Source organism: Vidua macroura, chromosome 8, assembly GCF_024509145.1.
Source record: "Vidua macroura isolate BioBank_ID:100142 chromosome 8, ASM2450914v1, whole genome shotgun sequence".
NCBI classification, from domain to species: Eukaryota; Metazoa; Chordata; class Aves; order Passeriformes; family Viduidae; genus Vidua; species Vidua macroura.
This window is the reverse complement of record NC_071578.1, coordinates 20546222-20566155: the sequence shown is the minus strand read 5'-3', so window position 1 is coordinate 20566155 and position 19934 is coordinate 20546222. Positions and strand designations below refer to the sequence as shown.

Sequence of the window (19934 nt, the reverse complement as noted above, 5' to 3'; positions counted from 1 at the left end):
AGAAATTCACAAGGTGCAGTAATGCTGAGCAAAATTAAGTGAAATATCCCAAGAGATGGCAGATCCCCAAACACTTCTCAAATCACTTTCCCTAAAATATAAATGCCAGTCCTTAAGATGAGGGAGTGAGACAACAGCAAGCCTCAAGGGCTAAGCAGATCTTGAATTACTCACCAGGGGCAAAAGCCTGGGGTAAAAGAAAACGTTTGTTTCAGCCACGTCCATGGACGTCACTAACTGACGGATGTAGGCACGGTCATCTGTTGTGACCTCTGGGCCGGGCTGAAGTACGTCACTCTTCAACACACAGTTCAAGTACACAGGAAGCAGCTTCATGCATTCGGGGAGGATGAGCTAGAAGTCACAAGCAGACAGAAGCTGGTCAGCTGTCTTGCTAAATAAGCTTTTGTTTGACAAAACAAGGCTTGCATGAACCGACAAAGTGTGGTACAGCCGTGAGGAGTGAAAGCCGATAGTCTACTTGTATCATGGATTGCAAAAGAAACATAAAACCTTTCCCTGAAGCAGGCAGTGCTCCCTGGGCTCCAGACAGATGTCCAAGAAGCCACTCTCAACTACAGTTTTACTTGTAGTAGTGTATTTACTTTCCTGAATCTCCTCTTTGCAAATTTCTGCTAAGGAAAGGAATTGGCTTTTTTTTGAGCAGGCTAATTAAGAAGCTGTCATCACTTTTTAATTTCCAAGCCTGGGATTCAAGTGAAAGCACTGGAGTTTACCTGGCCAGCAGAAGAGGGACTGGCACAATTCTTTCGATAGCAGGCGAGGATCTGGGCACACTGGTTGATCAGTGCATCTCGTACAGTCTTCACTGGACTACTCAGGACTCCACGATATGCTGCCCAGAGAGAGGAAAGAGATGGACTGCTGTCAAGTTGATTGCTCAAGAACAGCTAAACCCCAACATTACTTCCACAAAGGAAATCTAAACAACAATTGTTTATGGAAGCCTTTATTCTTCCCGCTTCAAATTTGTAGGAAAATGACAATATATTCATATTGAAAACCTGAAGAAGCTTATTTACTCCCTTTTATTACATAATCTTGAACTCTCTATCTCCTATGTACTTAAAATGTACTTATCGTAACTCAAAGTATGGGGTTCTATAAAAATTCCTTTTATAGATTGGCCATCTTCCATTAATGGTCTGAAAATGGACTGTTTCCTTCATTTTAATGGCAATAAACATACACAACTCTCAATCTCTGTTTGATTTCTAGGCTTTTACTGCAAGCTAGAAAGGGTAAATAGGGTACAGTGCATAAGTGTATGACATTTAACTCACATCTATGAACAAAGGCCACCATTTCCTATTATGAAAGCGAAATTCTTCAGTAGTTAAGGAATGAACTAGAACAGCCCAAAAATATATACAAGGATGAATTCAGACAGCTGGCAATACAAACTGTTATTAAAAACATTTAGAAAAGAATTTGTATTAAGAATAAGCCTACACCCTCCATCTGTACCTCTTGTCCTAAGCAGCAATACAATCATCACAGCTTTATGCTCTTTCCTGTAACTGACTGAAGTATCAGAACTGCCACCTGACATTTGAAGCAGGAAGAATAAACAGGTGTCATTGGGTGACAAAACAGGCATTTTAGTAGTTAAAGGCTGCAATTCTTGTTTCCATATTTACCCTTACCATACTTAGCCAAGTAGTTGATGAGGGTGTCAGTCTCACAATTCCGATAGAGGTCAGCAAGCTGCGTGCAGCAGTTTAAGGAGAGATTGTGAATGCGGAGTCGTCGCTGTCCTGCACAACTTGTATACAGCAGAGCACACTGCAGGAGACAAAAATGCCAGGAGACAGAGAAATGAGGTCCTGCTACAACAAGAAGGGCAGGGTTAGAATATACTTTATTATAAGGTAGGACTCAGATGCAAAAACAAATAAGGTAACTATGTAAAAGACTCGGACAATAAGCTAAAAGTACATGCTAAGAAGCATGGTCAATGAAAGGTAACAAGCAGCAATTTTAGCAGCTGTATTAAGGGACCTGGTCTTAGAAAACAGGACTGTAGTTTGAAGTAGTCTAGGTCACCCTCAGAAGAAGTATGCTGGAAGGGTATGGTAAGATGCAGAAAGAAAGAACAAACAATTCCTTGAAGAAGTGTCGAATAGTTCTGTTCAATTACCAACTCACTTCTTCTACAAAGCCTTCCCCCTCACCTGAAGCAGTGCACCACTATCTTCACTCAGTTTATCATCATGCTTGAATTCCACTGTGATTGTTTTATCACAGTCCAGACCTGCCATCTCTACATCAGTTGTGTTGCTCATATAGAAAGCTCCAAAAAAGTCTGTTGCTCTAATACCTAAAGAGGGAAAAACCCAACATGAACCACTGTTTTCAACAGAATATGAAGACAGCCAGCCTTTTGACCCTGACACCAAGTTACTCTGACAGATTTCAGCAGGGATCTTTGCAGTCTCAACAAAAGTCTTAGAATTCCAAAGCTTTAGCAGAGCTTTTGGGATAGCCTAGTCACCATGTGTTTTAAATTGCAGGAAGATTTCTTTCTTCCCATGAGACATGCTTGAAGCAGTCAATTTATTAAGATTCCTCCATGCTAACACCCACCTGTGCTTGTGCGCACTCTCATTACAGCATCAAATCCCACTTCTTTCTGGACATCCCTTCTCAAGTCATTCAGGAATCTGTACTGGTCTGTCTCCAGCTAAAAGGCAAGCAGTGATTGAAGTTTCACATTTTCATAAATCAAACTGGCTTCATAAACCATAAAGTAATTTAAAACCAGATACTATCTCCTGTGGTCTTACTTTAAAAGGCAGCCGTGATATCAGGCTCAGTGGCCTGCTAATAAAATATTGTGCTAAGAGGTAACAGCCTAGCTCTTCCTGTTGGGTTTTGTTATTAACAGATGTTTGTATGAAGACACAAAGCTACCAAATAATTTTGCTGATTATCTTGAAATTTGAGTAGCCATTTACTTCCAAAGAAGTATTTCTTCACTATGGTTTCCACTATGAAAAAAAGAACTCTCAGCTAAACAGTAATTCCTACTTGGATCAGACAGCAGGCTGAATCAATGTCACTCCTACCTGGAAATATGCATACTTATAAATGGAGCCTCCTGTCTGGTAAGGTACCACACCCAGCGTGGCCACATCCAAATACTGGTTTGGAAACAGGAATAGATCCACACAGCAGCCCTGGGCCACACAGTCCTTGGCCAAGTTGTTGTAAAAGCTCGTCTGTGGTTGAAACAAAGTCTAAGAAAGGAAATCAGAGATGACATCAGAAATTCATCCAGGAAAAGCAAAGTGAGATCCAGTTTATAGTCCCAATCAATACTCTTATACTAAGTCTTTCTTCAGGAAATCTTTCTTCAAGTCTTTCTTCAAATAGAATCATTTAAGTTCTCCCTGACTCTACCTTTGAAGAACTATTAAATATTATGAAAAGTACTACACATTTTGCTTTAATTGTAAATTCAGCACATTTACTTTAACCCAGATTTGGTATTTTACCCTGTATAATAATCTAGAGCTAACTCTTCTTGTTCTCAGACTAGAGCTGTCCTTATGATGTGAAGCCTCCATAGCCCTGCTTGGGAACAGAAGATAAAAGTGGAATGTTAAAAGATATTAGCTGGGACAGTTACAGTATGTGCTATCCTTGTAATTTTTAAAATGCTGTTTCAGTTATTTTATTTAATAAAAAGCATAATATACACCCTTATGTAAGGATTATGCAAACCATTATTACCTTCTCCTTATCTGTGTTGATCAGTTTCCTATCATCCCTGTTCTTTAACTTTCCTGGAGCCTCTGCAATGGGCAGAGAGGTGTGGAAAATGAAGAGCTTGCCAGCACACTCAGCTGCCTGCAGGAAAGTGAGTGCAATAACAGAGGTTAGAAACATTTACAAAAACTGTAAGGGAAGCTGTGATTCAAGAACAAACATTCAAGCAACCTCATCACTCTTTTAATGTCAGGGTCATTCTACCAGACACACAGGCTCACTGTCACTTGGTTATGTGACTAGTGTCCAACAGAAGGAGCACAAATTACTGGCCAGTTACAGAAGAGCAAGTTTGAGCTTTACTGCATTTGTGCTAATTCCATAGCAGGGAGAAAAGGACTTTCTCCAAAGAGACAGAACAGTAGGCAGGACCCAGATACAAAAGGTGTTGTGCAAATGTGTTGCATTGTCTTCTTCCCTGATTTACAGTTACTGAATTTGTGGAAAAAAGTCACAGAAATGACAGAACTTTGTAATCTGAGCTTCAACAGATCAGTAATTTTAAATCAACACCCTATGGCAACATTAGCTAATGTTTAATAGGTTTTTTCTCTGACACATCCAGTATGTAAAAAGTCAATTAGCAATTTTTACTATTTCTTGATTGAACAATTGTAACAAAAACTGAGTTTGAGACTTTTAAGGATCATCCCCCCTGCACTCAGCACTGGTGAGGCTACACCTTGACATTTTGGGCTCTTCATTACAAGGAGACTGAGATGCTGTAGCATGTTCAGAGAAGGGCTATGGAGCTGGTTAAGGGTCTGTAGCACAATTCTTGCTTAAACAGTGAGTGAGAGAACTCAGGTTGTCCAGCCTGAGAAGGAGAAAAGGGAGGCTCAGGGGAGATCTTCTTGCCCTCTACAACTACCTGAAAGGAGGCTGTAGTCAGGTGGGAGTCAGCCTCTTCTCCCATGTAATACGACATAGGACAAGAGGAAATGGCTTCAAGTTGCAGCAGTGGAGTTTTAGATTAGATATTGGGAAAAACTTCTTCATGGAAATGGTTGTCAACAGGCTGCCCAGGGAAGTGGTGGAGTTATCATCCCTGGAGGTATTTAAAAGATGTGTAGAAGTGTCACTTAGGAACATGGTTTAGTGGAAGACTTGGCAGTACTGGGTTAAAAAAGGTTGGGCTTATAGTAAAATTCTTTTCTAACTAAAATGATTCACTGACTGATGTGACAGACAAATAGAGCCGTGTGAACAGTTTGGGGCGAAGTCATACAGGCTTCAAAATCAATTTAATCAGTAGATACAAATCAGAGTTAAACCATGCACGTAATTATGTCTGGATGAAGTACTAGAATGGAAGAACTTTAGGAAAAGTTTACTTGGTTAGCACATTGTTGCAGGCAACTTCAACAGATTGTTGAAGGCAACTCCAACAACTTGAAGTTGTTGCAGGCAACTTCAAACTTCTCTCCTTTTATTTAAGATTCTACCAGAGTACAGAATTAAAAAGACACCAAACTACAGAACACCTCAATGAAACTTAACAGACTTCAGCACCTGTTTTTTAATGCTGGAGGGTCTTTTTTTTCCCTGCAAGTTCTGTAGAGTGTTTAAAGCAAAACCCAGACAGACAACTGAGAGTAAAGCCATGTTCTTGCACTTTGAAAAAAAATATTTAAAAAAGAATTGGGTAAAGAACATATGGATAGCTGCACAAAACAGAAGGTTCATGCACTTCAAGAATGAGGCAAGTACTCCCTACATGTAGTGCATCTACTACAAGGAGCTTACAAAATCTTTAGAATTGTCTTATTAGTGTATGTTAGCAGAATATGAACTTCAGAGGACCTGGCTGAAAACAATTTGTCATAAAAATGCATTTACTAACCTTCAGCGCCTCCAGACCTGCTTGAATCACAGGTGCAAAAACAGTTTCTGTTTCTCTCGTGTCTGCAAACATTTCTGGAATCTGATCCAGCAAACTAGCAAAGGACATGAAAAAAAAGAGCAATTCAAGACCCCATTTAATAAGAAAAGCCACACAGTTGTAGTTGATGATTTATAGGATTTTAAGGTGGCTTAAACAGAAGTCCCTAATAGGTCTGTAAATTTGCATAACTTTTATAGTATTTGGCATTTCATCTGTGAAAAAAATGCTGTATTGTTCTCCATTGGCTTCTCTCATCTATATCCTCAGCGCCTTCTGTATAGCCTCAACTGATGCCTATTCCACAGATCTTCTGTATTTCTTATCTTTTAATGTATTCCAATATACATAGGTAAGTAAATTCTTAGGAAATACTAGTGACATTTGGCCTCTGTTTGCCAAGCATTTTGTGTACTACTCAAAGGTTAATAGGTTTAACCCACAGTTTTGTATTTAGGCTTGTTTAATGCATTAAAAAGCAGGCTAGAAATTTTCTCTAAAAACATGCAATTCCGGGTCTATTTCCCAAAATGTAATTAGCAACACAACATAGATTAACTATAGTTCAAGTACCACAGTAAACAGTTTGCCAAAACTTTGCTTACTTCTTTCTTTCCTTTCAGATTTTATCTTCTCTATCCCACTTACTCTATTTTCTCTACAGAACCAAAATGGACACCCCTGTTGTCTCAGTTTGCAGTTATTTAAGCAGCTGACTGAAAGATAGTGATTCAGTATTCTTACAGCTTTCACTCTGCATCATCCTAGTTGTGTTTTGCTGTGGCTTTATTTTAGGTGGGGTTTTTTTTTGGCTTCAATTTTGTTTGTTTTTCCTTTTTTTCTCCCCAGAAATGCCCTTCTGCACTAATTCCCCTTATATACACTTTCTGCCAAGCTGGACTATGAGCCAAATAATCCCTTAGCCCTTCAATTTCCCCATCCTACTGTGCCAGCTTAGTCTCAAAGAGTATAGTAAATTAAAATACATGGAGTGACTTGACATGACAATTCAGCACATAACATTTGAATCTACCAAACAAGTATTTTACTACACTCATTGTAAATCAATTTTTATTACCTGGCAATAACTGTCCTGGACTCATTCACATTCACCAGAAAACCATCAAGGAGTGGCACAAACATATCTGCCACATCTGAGACCACCATCATTTGCGGCTGTGCCAGTGAGCTCTTCACATTATAGAAGTGTAGAACTTTGTTGTAGGTGACAAAGCCTACTCGAATGGCTGATTCCTCCATGTTCCCTTCCCTGTAAGAGATATTCTTGCCTTCACATCCAAGAAGAGGGATAAGCCATTACATATAACCAACACATTAAGGGCAAAATGAAAGGAAGTAGAATTTATTTTCACCTAGAAGGGTATCAAGAAAGAGGTTCTGCTTGGCCTTTTTCTGAAGAAAAACTTGACAGGATTCTCAAGTAATTTTTAAACTTCTAGCATTTTTAAAGAGAAAAAGTAACAGCATCCCCCATTTTCACTGACTACAGTAGTTCACAATATACCTACCTAGGCAGATAATCTAGGAGCGACTTTAATTCTTCACATATTAGCCTCACTAAGCCACTCTTCACAGCATTGTAAGACACATCAATCATAAAAATGAAAGCAGGTGGACTAGGAAACTTGTTATTCTGTGAAAGAGAGGGAAGAAATGACACTATTGCCATGTAATGCAGCTCACGTAACAGTTCCCTAACACAGACAAATCAATGCCAGTCAAAACTTAGTTGCTTTCATGCACCTCTGTAACCATGAGCAGCAGTTGTTTCTTAAGCTCTCTCTCCTATCCTTTTCCAACTAACAGACATGGTACCATATTATGTTTGAAATGGACTGGTATTAAATGCCCTAGACTGACTTTACCATTGATCAGAGAAGAACAGTTATAACTAAATAATCCATTTACATGACTAAGCTAGATTGGAAAAGTAGATAGGGAAGATTTCTGCCAGTTCTCAAGACTTTGGACCCTGACCAGACTCGTCATAGGTGATTCCATCAATATAAAATAAAAGATTTTCCTCTCCAAGGATTACAACCTTTTCCTTCTTAAAAATCAGGCTTTCTTTGGGAATGAAAACCTTCTTTTAGTCAATAGTTTTCTGAAGTTTATAGGTCATACTGTAACAAGCACTCAGAACAAAAGCAAAACATAAGAACTTTCAAAAAAGCTGTGAAGATCACATCTTGTTTGAGTCAAAGTTCTTCTTATGCTGTTAGAAAATAACTGGACTTTTGCGTAACTCAAAGTAAAGCAGAGGCATTAGAAGGCAGCCAGTATCAACTTGCAACATTTAGGCATCTATTTTCTCAGCATAAAATTTCAGCAGAGATATAAGTTGCTTTAATAAATACCTTGCACATATTTTCCCTATTCCTTAGAAGTTAATTAATATTTAAATCTTTAATTTAAAAGCAAACCAGTTATGAAATATACATTTCCACACTATTCTTGTGCTTCTAGTCGCTCTGGCTGTATTTGAAATTGAAGTTCAATAGGTGAGGTCTGCCTTGGGGAACAGGGGGCACATTGCATAGTTACTATTGTACTTGCATTGAACCTCTCCTACAATCCCCTTTTCTGCCAAGGACTACTGCACAAGAATCCCTTCCTAAGGTAAGTGCAGATATAGCTGCTTATATAGCTCCAGAAAAAAAAAAAATACAGAGACAGCTATTAAATTATATTACGTCATGTGTGATCAGGACCTCCACTGGTTTTGTAAGTAAGCAAACAAACATGTTATTTTACACAATAAAGTGGGCTGGATTAATGCTGTTAATTATCTCTGCCAGCTAGAAATCAGCCCCAGACAATGAATGTCTTTCTTACTTCCAAGAAAATAGTCTTTTTACTTAAAAGCAAAATAAATACAGCAATAAAAACATACTACTCTACCTTGCAATAGTCAACTGTTGCTAGAAACTCGTATGACCCCAGTGATAACTCAGGTCGGTCATAGAAATCTACTCGCTTTCCAGTATGATCCAAATGTTGGAAGTAGTGAGGTGGAACTGGGAAAGGAAAAATCATTAAGCTCAGTGGTATGCCCATAATAAACACTGTAACTAGAGAGCCAACATGACAACAGCTGTTTCAAACAAAACTCCAGAAAAGTAAACTAGCACTTTGGGCTAGCACAGAAGTACTAAAAATATTAATGCAATTTAAGAATATCATTAAAGCAATAAACAATACAAACTTATTCCAGTCTGTCTCATGCACCAGACAGCACACAGTATAGTTACTGTTATAAATTTCTTGAATCTCCTTTCCATTTCATTTTACATTTCATATCAGAAACATCACTACAACACACTTTAAGGATTATTCTGAAGGATCTAGTCCAAAGGAAAATACAACCATCCCATATAAGTAGTAACAAATTACTTAAAAGAGAGTTTGAGACAAACTACAGGCTACAGCATTACTGACTCAAGTCAGGCTTACTAAAATACTGAACTCCTTATTTTGCTATATAAGTTAGCTTTTCCTTCCCTTCCTGTGCTGCACAAGAGTGAAGCCTCCAGGCACTCTCATGTGCAGAAACTCCCATGATGTTATTATCAGAATAGACAGAGTACTTACAGTGGATTAAGCAGGAGGAACAGAAGTGCAACCACATCCCCAGAACCCAGTACTTTTTGTGCTGGTACAAGGTATCAGAAAATAAACTGGGAGTGAAGCTAAATTTTTGCCTACAAAAGTCAGCTGCAGAAACAAAGTATTTCCCTTGTGCCCCAAGAACTACCATTACAGACACTCCCTCCTGCAGAACTGCTCAGGTGACAAAATTTATAGCTATCTATACAGCCCCAGATTAAAATGAGATTACCTGGAATGACATTATTTGCCATATTTAAACTATTCTAAGCATTCCAAGTTTCAAAAGTTCAAAAGAAAACAAAGTGATATCATTAAGACTATATATAAGCTTTTATCACTCTTTTCTCCAAGTACACATCCCATACAAGCTAAACGCCTTGGTATTAATGGTATTTGCAGAGAGAACAAAAATTGTTTTAGGTAAAACTACATTGTGTTTTCACAGTATTGCTTTTCATCAGCAGTCTCTCAGCATCCCTCCCTTTTCTGCCCCTGCTCAGTTACAGGTACAGCCCTTCATACAGCTGCTGAGTGAGCAGGACAGGGAATGCATGCAGGCAGAAAATCACCAGACAAAATTGTTTTTCTAAAGTTGGCCATTTCTAATCCCCGTTTTGGTTAGTACAAACAGTTGTACAGCATAACTGAGGCAGTAAGAACAGTCCATTAAAAGCCATCAGTGCTACCAAATGGAACACTGAAAACATCATCGTAAGGTTTGTCGTACCTTACTTTCCACTGTGCCTTCAAAACAAATCTACAAATGTCATGCTATGAGCAGCTCATTGTGACTTCTGCTTAAAAGGAAGCCTATTCTGTACTAATTTAGAAGAGCAACTAATATTAACTGGCCTGTACTGAACACTCTTATGAAGCTGTAGCAGATTTAACTGCAATGTCATCTCTAAGGAGTGTTAGGGAGACGAAAAAAAGGCTTTGTGAGAAAAAAAAAATCCTAACACATGCTACTGACTAGATCTGTATTTCAGTCTGTTAAAAAAACCTGTACTTTTGAAATACCAAAAGAAAATACAATAGACTTTCATACCACTAGGCATTATGCTACAAATACCTCATATTAAAAATCTTCTACAATACTACAATGCATAAGCACCTTTTGAACACAATTTCAGAATTGAGCACTGAACATGCCTTCCAATATTTTTTTACAAGACTAGACACATACTAAATCATGGTATTCATTATAAATGATCATAACATGATAAAGACTTATTTGCCTGCATCTTGTTCAAAGACCTTTCCAGTAGAGCCCAGAGAGGGATTTCCAGAAGGAGCCTTACCCTCAGTGACACAGCTGCAGAAACAACACTGGAACCTCCTTCCACCTTCAATGAATTGCATAAAAGGGCACATGTAAGCTTTGCACCTATTACATCGGACAGGACCGGATTCTCCGTGGTCTACCAAATAAGGAAGGGTCTGTGGAAGCAAGAGAAAAAAACATGAAAAGAAAGGGTCTCATGATGAGGAGAAAGTTTTAAGCTTTGCATTGTGTGGTCATTTCTATCTCCCTGTACACTGCATAGGATTTAGCATTTGGCAGCTGTGGGAGAGTGCAGGGGATGTGGGAAGCCTGAACAAGTATTTAAGTGCTTTTCAAATCAAGCTCTAGCACAGCAGTATTTTGAGGGCTAGAGTCATTAATGGGCTATCCCACCTAGCCAGTAGTTTGCTTGAAGAACACGACCACACTGCACCACCAGATATATCCCAAGTGAACACAGAAGACTGAAAGTCACTCTTCACCTCTTATCTCTTCCCCTTGTAAAAAGTAAGCTTTTTGACAAAAGCAAAGCCAGTCATTGCATTCCATATATTCCAGAATATAGAGTATCTACCTCAAAATTCCACCTGTTAAGACTTATTTTCAACTCCATCATGAAATACATTATAACCACAAGCTCTCAGTGACTTGACCCCACTGTACAGCAAGTTCCCAAAACTGTTATATAGTGACACCATTTTTGAACTACTACTTATAATGTTCTTTTTGCACCCAAACCAGAATAAGATGCTTGGCAACTTGTGCAGCTTCTCAACATCAGAACGAGTGGGAAGGACTTGAAAATGATTGAGACATAACTCGTGCAAGTTATAAGCTGCATTCATAGTACAAAGCACCAATGTTTGCACACTAAGCTAAGAATTTAGCTCAAAAATTTAACTACTTGCTTTTAAATTTTCTGCCAGTAAAGATGTCTGGTCTTAATTCTCTCAGTTAACCTAAATCTATGATTATGTTTAAGAAACAATATATTCATTGAGCAGAAGATGAGCAAATGCTCCAGTCACTTTCATCTTCATGCCACAGATGTGTTGTGTCTTTTTATTCAACCCCAGTAATCATTTAATGGCAGTGCAACGGTTTTGCAGCCAGCATTTCTCATTTCCTGTAGCCCAGGCTGACCTCTTCAGAGGAAACAAATTTTCAAGTTTTCTGATTGGCAGGCAATGTTGGTACTGTACCTCAAGACAATTAACACAATTTTCTTTTCCTCAACTTCTTCCTCTGTAACATGTAAACAAATTACCAGGGTGCTGGAAACAGGCAGCAGAATACATAACTTGTCATTAACCACTTACTCCCAGAAAACGGACATACTTCTTGTCAAAGCTTCAAGCTTGGTTTTCTCAACAGCGCATAACATCGGGCAAAGGTCCTGGTTTTGGCTGAATTTTTATATTTCCTAAATTTATCTGAATGCTTCTGTTTCATAAGATATTATTTTCATGAAACATTTATCCTTTCTTGTATGTAATGCTTTAGCTCTATTTACAGTCTTGTTGCTCTGAACAGCTGAGCCCTCATCTCTTGGAAGGGCGCCTCCACAGTGAGTTTGCCCTTGCCATAAAGAACTTCCAAATGCTCAAGGCTGACTGGTCTCCAGGACAATTTTCCAATGCTAGCCATTTTTTTTCTGGACGCCACAAGTGTTTGTTCCAAGTATAAACACATCAGGAGACCAAACAACTATCATTTGTAAAGTTTCTCTAAAAATGTGTAACTCTACAAGCCTCCAAGTTTCTCAAGTAAGACCTTATTCTCCTACCGTGGTCCTTTTAAACTTCAGCCACAGATCAGTTTTATCATAAACCAGTTTTTAAAATTCAAACCATAGTTTACGGACACTAATGAAACACAACAGGAGAAAAACACCCTTAAAAGACCAGAGGAAATTGCTTTCCTCAGTAGATGCTACACTTAGGTTTAACAGGGCACAGAACACTGCAGACCTATGTATTCAAATTTAACAAGCCTGTTTCTCTTTGTGTCACTGCTCCAAGCAGGTTAACACTACACAATAGCCAGAGTATTTAGACTACTCAAAAAAATGTCAAATTCTGTAAAAGTCTCTGAGCTTTCATGTTCTCAGCAACCAAACACAAGTGGGTAAAAGGCTCAACAGCCACACATTACACCTAGAAGGAAATAAGTGCTGAGAGAGAAAGGGCAGAAATACAAGTGCAGCTCAGCAGTGCTCAGTACTCAGTGTTGTGCTGTGCTGTCATCCCACACAGCACTGTGCATATACATGCATATTAGACAGCCAAACCAGTGCTGTTCCATACATTCTCATCCAATTTCACAACCTGGCATTCTAGAAAAGACTTAATACCTATGATTAGCAACCATTTAAATACTTCAGACTAAGAAATAAACTGAGATCAGCAGGAAGTGTACACCTCTGTGACCATCCTAGTATTTTGGTCACTTAGTCACAGTGCTTGCCAGCCACTGCAAAAAAGCTGAAATTATCATGGCAGTCAAAATACTAAATGCTTTGAACACAACATTCTTCTGCTTTACAGATATCTATTGCACACCTGCTGGAGAATCAATGTTTACCTGGTCTTCATCACCTCAATATGCCTTCTAACCATATGTGTTAAATGTTGACACCTGAGAACACTCCTGCCGAGCGCGCACACGGCACACGTAATCCTACGCACGGCTCTCACCTCCTCCGGCGGCAGAGCGGCCAGCGGCTTTATGACGGCAGCCAGGGGAACTTGGGATTGTTTGGCCATGTCAGAAGTACAGGGAATATTGTAAGATGTGCATCTGATGTAGCGGGGGCTTGCATTACCTGCGGAACACATTAAAAAGCCCCACAAATTTCAGTACAAATTAAGTTTATATTCAAGAACAGAAACAAAGATATCTTAAGCTGTGCCATTAAGCCACAGACACTATAAGCTTAGCTAAATATTCCGTTTTGATCTATGGAAAACCTGAATTCCAAATAAAATACCTCTTCATGATTAACACTATATAAAAAGACCTTAAAATAAACTACACTTAAATAAACTAGACTCCCTGTCAATCTAAACCTATAAAAAAGCATTTCTGTTTCATATATTTGCAGACTAAAACATAACGTAGACAGAAAACTCTACTCAAACATTTCTACTGCTTTATTTTGTAATTTGGGATGAAGAGTAAAATACTTGATTATAGAATGAGATTCTGAAGTTTTTTCTGGAACTTTAAAACTCAAAAAAGTGTCAGCAATTAAAAGATGAAGTATTTTTTCTCTACAGAGCCCTTAGACCAATTTACATCCCTCTTAATTTTAAAAAATAGTTGTTAGTCCAATTCTAATGATGTTGCTAGTAGATTTCACTTCTTAAGTTTTTTATAAAGCTCTACAGAAGAGGCTTCATTTGCTGCTTTGTGATATCTCTGCTAATGCTGGTCCTAGGAATCTGCCTTGGAAAACATTTTTTACCTGCAAATTGGTTACTAGCTACCAAACAATCAGGAGAACCTAAACTGAGATCAAATCAACACAGGACCTGAAACTAAGCTTCTGTTGGTAAAACACGTTTCCTTTAAAGACACAGTTCTGCTGTCACTGACTCTTTGGGATTTGTGTTTTGTTTGCTTGTTTAGGCAAAGAAAAATAGTTTACCTTGATCCTTGACCAAGAAATTTGTAGTAACAAGAGGTGGGACCTGCCCTCTCACTCCAGTGACAAATGGTTCTGACCCACGGTTATTTCTGTCATCTTCAATCACTTGAATCTGTGATGGAAAATATAATGTTATTATGTGGAGGCTTGGTTTCAAAGTACTGTAAAATAAAAAATCTCTAAGGCAGTAAAAAGGGGACCTGAGGCAAACATTACTACCTCTAAAAATAGGAAGAGCGAGTAAATTTTCTCAAGCAGTCACCTCTCAGTTTGACTTCAAATAGTACTTAATGACTATGATAAATTGCAAGCTGCAAATAGTATTTTTCCCCAAGTATTCTTAGTAGAAGCATATTTTGTGTTTTAAAGTCTGATCTGAACTCATAAAAGCCAAATTCAGATCAAGAAAAGAATTTTTGGTAATATTCCCCGGTACAGTTCTAGTCAAATAAGAATTAGAAGTTTCTGTAAGCCTCAAGCTGAAGTCCTATAGGTAACCTGGCCTTTTCTTTCCATTATGGTCCTACTGTTTTCATAGTATGCCTTTATTTCTAACCAATGTAACTCTGGGCTAAAGACAAATGACTTGCAAGCTCATGTGGAAGTCTTCATTACTATGTGGTGCTCAAGAGTTTGTGTTTTGAATTCTGGGAATGTGGAAAGTGAAATTTCAAGAAACTTGTCAATAAATTAAACTTCAAAGCCTGTAAAAATCTTCAATCTCTTGGTATTTCAAATTCTTCACAATTGCAAATTTGCTTAAGATAACAGAAATGTATTAAATAAATTGTCTTAACTAAAATATTCACTGATCTTTGTAGCTGTACACAGTTCAAACTACATTTCCTTAGTGGTGACTGAATGAAAGAATTAAAGCTAGCAATCATTCTTCTGCTTTTATTTTGTCATCAAACATACCTTCCTTTGCCTAGAGTAAATTCTGAAATGCAGATGTTTGTATGGCAGAACCCCCACCCTCTCACTATAGATTGCAAGCAGAGAGCCTCCCATAGTTTCAGTGACTACTCTAGAATAAATCTAGCCCCATTTCATAAGTCTACAGGCTGACTGACGTTGGTGATCTCACCACAGGTACCTGTTAAATTATGAACTTTGACTACATGAGGAAGAAGTGACACATGGTAACAAGAAGCCAAAAGTTTTATTTGCCTTCCAATCCAAAAGGTAGCTGCTTTTTTCTTTCTTTAGATAAGATTCTCCAACATAACATTAAATTTTCAAATTCAAAATTTAATGGTTATGCATGTGCACAGATTATGAGAGAATGTTTATAGCTCCCCATGCCTCATACGAGAAGATTTGTATCAGGAATTAACATTAAAAAAAACTCTAGTTTGTCTGCAATTTTAGAACTCCAGAGCACTAGTCCAGGACTGGTATATCAACAAGAACAGTAATCAAATTCTGATCAAAACACAGTAGAAAACATGGCTACAACAGCTCATGCTGTGTGCATGCTGACATGAGACACACATTGCATGGGCAATTACACACTGGCTTACACTGAAAATGCCAGCTGGAATCTGATGAAGGCAATATCCTAAATACCAGACAAAGTGAAGGGGAGACATTCTTCATGATCTGTTTCTGAAACACTGCTTTCTATTGCCTCACCATTCATCACGGTAGATTTTAACAGCCTCATGTGGTGTAATGTTACTCATTTTGATAAGGCAAGCAGAAGACAGCAAGGAAAGGGTAAAAGATTAATGATGGAGGGTTAGCAAGGTGAAGTTCAGTTTTCAGGCATGCACAGATGGTCACCAACACACAGACTACAGTTGACATATATACAGCACTTACTGGACTAGGAATTGCATCTGGGTCTATTCTGTGCCTGGGTTTCTGCTGGGGTGGCAGCTCATTAAGTTGCTTTTTTTTTTTTTTTTTAAATAAGCAAGAGTGCCCAAAAAAAGGAAAAAAAAAGAGAATAATAAACCAATAAGAAATAGTGTTACTTCTCTCTACCCAAACCTGTAGCACTGGAATTAGATACATTTAGATACTGGTTCATGCAACAGGACACATCAGCTTCTGCAGCATACACTGATCCCAAAACCAGTCTTGCCAGGATATTGGGCTCGGCTCTGAACACCTTGCTAATGGAGGCAGTGGCTCACCTGCTAATTTTGGTTAGAAATTGGGGATTTATGCTTTAAGAACATGCTAACATGAAGGCAACTCACACAAGCCATTTGAGAGTTCATTTAGTGGAAGAAAAGAGAGGAAGACAAGCAATTAAATACTTATATTCTATGCAAAAAATCCAGTAGTAAGCTTTACATAAACCTGGAATCTAAAGAGGTAATCTTTTCTAAACAGAAGTACCTTCTGAATAAAATCAGTTCCAATCTAACTCAAGACTACATTATTTCATAGATTTGAAGTACAGAAACAGCATCAAGAGCAGTGGAAGGAACAGCACAGTAGACTAGTGGCAATAATGCCACCAGGCTTAATATTACTCAACACTGCTAACCACTACATAAAACTGCTTATCCTGTCTCAGAACCTCCACTCTGAAAGACAATCCCCGTTTGAGAAGCTGTCCATATTTGACTGATGTAGCATCATGACTTCATGACCCAAAAAAACACAAACCAGCTTTCTGACAGATTATAGGAAAAGCACTACAATCACCTCCTACTAACCATACTTTAAACATAGATCACACAGTTCACAGACTGTCACCTCAAAATCTGAAATTAGTTCACCTTGGAAAGTCATTATGCAAGAATCCAGAAATGGAGAAACATGTTTAATCAAAGCCCTCAAGGATTCTCAAAAGATAACAGTACAGAAAAAGACCTGAGGAATTAGAGCAGTGATTTCCATATGCAGTGCCTTTCTTTAGTCACCAAGAAAAATACTGCCTCTGGGCTTATTCATCACAGAAGACTGAAGCTAGATAGAAGAGAGAAACATAAGCAGGAAAACAGACTAATGCTCCTTGGAATGAGAAACCTGTTTTCAGCTTAGGTCTTGTCAGTTGTTTTATGCAAAGACACTACAGAAGAGTTGACAATGGTAAGAACAAGTAAGCTTACAGGGCTAGGAATGGAATCTGGATCCAAGCGTTTTGGTGGAGGTGGTGGTCCAGGTGGACTTCCATAATTTGGTGCTCCTGGATAGGCTCCTCCATAGTTTGGCTGGGGACCCCTCATCTGTCCAAAGGAACCTTAAAAAGAAAAGAACATAAAAATCAAACAGTGGCTTAATACCAGGCATTTCTTCATTTGGCACTTCCCCCATTTCCTGCCATTATTAAAAAAAAAAAAAAAAACCCTCAAGAAAATTAAAGTCAGGTGTTTTTCAGTTAATTACAATTAAACATATTTATCACAGTGTTTCAGCTCAGACTGGTACATCTCTATCAACAATCCAATAAACTAAAACTGACAGATACCATCTACAAAACTAGACTTAAGGAAACAGAGGATTTTAGTCGAAACTCTATTAGCTCTACCTCATCCCAAACCAGGACACTACTGTTAAGCAGTTTAAGAGTTTGTAGTTGTTGATTACAATGCACATTAAGATCATGCACTATGAATGTTTACCTGCAGAACTATCTAATGGAAAGTGCACACAGAACAGCCAAATAAGCTAGTGGACAGTTCCTAATTCTTCAAATTAAAGATATGCAAGCAGTTCCCTTGGGCAGTTTTAGCTTGTTTGAAATTACAGTAATAGGCTAATGTGTGATTTTCTCTTTTGTTTTGTAACTACCTGAAGCTATTTCATATTATTTTAGATAATTCCAGTAACTTAGAGAGCATGATTTAACCCATTCGTATTTTTACAGTTCATAGAAATTTGAACATATATTTTTAAGTAATTTACCTGTCCAGCTGTGCAAAGCTGCATGGGGAATGGAACTCTCCGTCCTAACATTTGCACATGATTACTTTATCCCAGCTATCTCTAAGTGTTATTGATTAAAAACCAGCCAAAACTGGTTTTAATTCAGAAAGCTTAACTGGTTTTACTTTTAAGTACATTTAAGATGTGCAAGCTTCTACAAGGGAGAAAAATATGGCTATGCAAATTAAAGGAGAACACATAGCAACTCATTTTTCCATGTTTAACAACTCCTTTCATACACATTGCATGTGCACAGTGGCCACAAATTTAAAAAATATAAAATAAGGCTTTTCAGTATTTCCGATGTCTATTTTCAAACAGGTGAAGTTGCAGACATCAAATTGGAGTATATAATAAAACTCTGATCAAAAATTCTGGTACTTTATGGAACTAATTGCTAAACACTTTTTTGGCTAAGTAAGCTAAAATTATTTTAGTTACATTAATCTGATTAAAACCTGTATTATAAAGTATCTTAGAATGACATGTGATATTGTCCCAGACATGAGCACAGGGAAACAAGAGGGACTCAGCTAGGAGCCCACAACTGACAATGTGACATCTAGTTCTCAGTTTGCAGCATACAGAGAATACTTAACTTAAAATTCCTATACTAGGAATACTCACCATTCTGCTGCATTTGGTATCCTGGCTGAGGAGGATGAGTGGGAGGAGGTGGTCCCTGGAGACCACTCATGGGAGGCCCAGGGTGCAGCCCTGCCATAGTTGATGGAGGTGGTGGTGAGGATACATGATTAGGCTGGGATGATGGTGGTCCAGCAACTGTCTGCCCAGGCAGTGGTGGGCCTGGCATGGCAGGTGGCCTTGGAGCACCTGTGGTAGGAGGGTAAGAGGAAGGTCCAACCCCTGTAGAAGGAGGAGGTGGGGTAAAACCGGGAACTTGAGTAGGCAGGCGCTGAGTTGATATTGTCTGACCAGGAAACGGAGGCTGTGCCAAAGGAAGACCCTCAGACACACTGGTAAGAGGGGGTCCTTGGCTCGTGCTGTAAGGTGTGTGGAGACCAGATCCTGTTGCACTAAAGCTTCCTGAGACTGCAGGAACCGATGCTGGGGGACACGGTAAGAAAAAAAAGATATAACATCATTTTCTTCTATCCTCAAGACAATTAAGAAGCAAGAAAAACCCATTTGCTCCAGATCACCTGAGTAAATCTACCACTTTCTCATCTTCAGATGAACTTACCAGTACTAGAAGAGACAAATCCTAAATGACCATTCTCCTAGATTGATCAGAGAGCTGAAATTCTTTCAGTGGATCTGAAACTTGATAGTTCTTTCATTGCCTTCTCTCTCAAAGTCTAAGCTACTTATTTTACATAATCAGAATACATTTCAGGATTCAGGGCCAGAAAAAAAAAGGGCAAAGCCAGGAATATGCAAAACATTAACCACCACAAGTCTATCCATAGATTTTTTTAAACTAAGTTTCTGTCTTAAACTCCACACTCAGTTGGAGCCTGTACATCAAGAATGGTTTTGAGCTTTGTAGTTTCAATAGCATGAAACTAGCACCATTTGTATGTGGTGCTTTACTATTTCTGAGAATAATTTTTGACAAACATGCTGCCAAAAGGCCAAGGAAATCTGTATCCCCTACCTGCTCCTAATTTTCCTATAAAATCTGTCTTACGAGATGCTTGTTAAAAAAGTACTTTGGCAAAACAAATTTTAAATAGTCAGACCAGCTTACACATAGTAAAGACAAAACACTAGTCTTCAATTTTAAAAGCCCCCTAATTTACAGCAATAATAAATGTGTCTATAGACTTATTTATATAAATAAAAATAAG

At 38.4% G+C, this 19934-nt stretch overlaps 1 protein-coding gene across 5 annotated transcripts in view; it reads right to left on the bottom strand.

Moving 5' to 3' along the window:
* Window positions 1-19934, bottom strand: part of SEC24C (SEC24 homolog C, COPII coat complex component) — a 39482-nt gene that overhangs the window by 4427 nt on the left and 15121 nt on the right. For 3 of the 5 annotated variants that reach the window (XM_053983726.1, XM_053983729.1, XM_053983727.1), the window contains 17 exons: window positions 18751-19191; window positions 17307-17437; window positions 16063-16131; window positions 14239-14350; window positions 13286-13413; window positions 10606-10744; window positions 8597-8712; window positions 7204-7328; window positions 6753-6944; window positions 5636-5729; window positions 3757-3873; window positions 3090-3260; window positions 2608-2704; window positions 2196-2341; window positions 1668-1806; window positions 738-856; window positions 175-354 (listed from right to left, as the gene is read on the bottom strand). In XM_053983726.1, coding sequence (XP_053839701.1) covers window positions 175-354; window positions 738-856; window positions 1668-1806; window positions 2196-2341; window positions 2608-2704; window positions 3090-3260; window positions 3757-3873; window positions 5636-5729; window positions 6753-6944; window positions 7204-7328; window positions 8597-8712; window positions 10606-10744; window positions 13286-13413; window positions 14239-14350; window positions 16063-16131; window positions 17307-17437; window positions 18751-19191 — 2516 coding nt within the window. The remainder of the gene's footprint in view (window positions 1-174; window positions 355-737; window positions 857-1667; window positions 1807-2195; window positions 2342-2607; window positions 2705-3089; window positions 3261-3756; window positions 3874-5635; window positions 5730-6752; window positions 6945-7203; window positions 7329-8596; window positions 8713-10605; window positions 10745-13285; window positions 13414-14238; window positions 14351-16062; window positions 16132-17306; window positions 17438-18750; window positions 19192-19934) is intronic. The other 2 variants (XM_053983731.1, XM_053983728.1) reach the window with 2 other exon arrangements.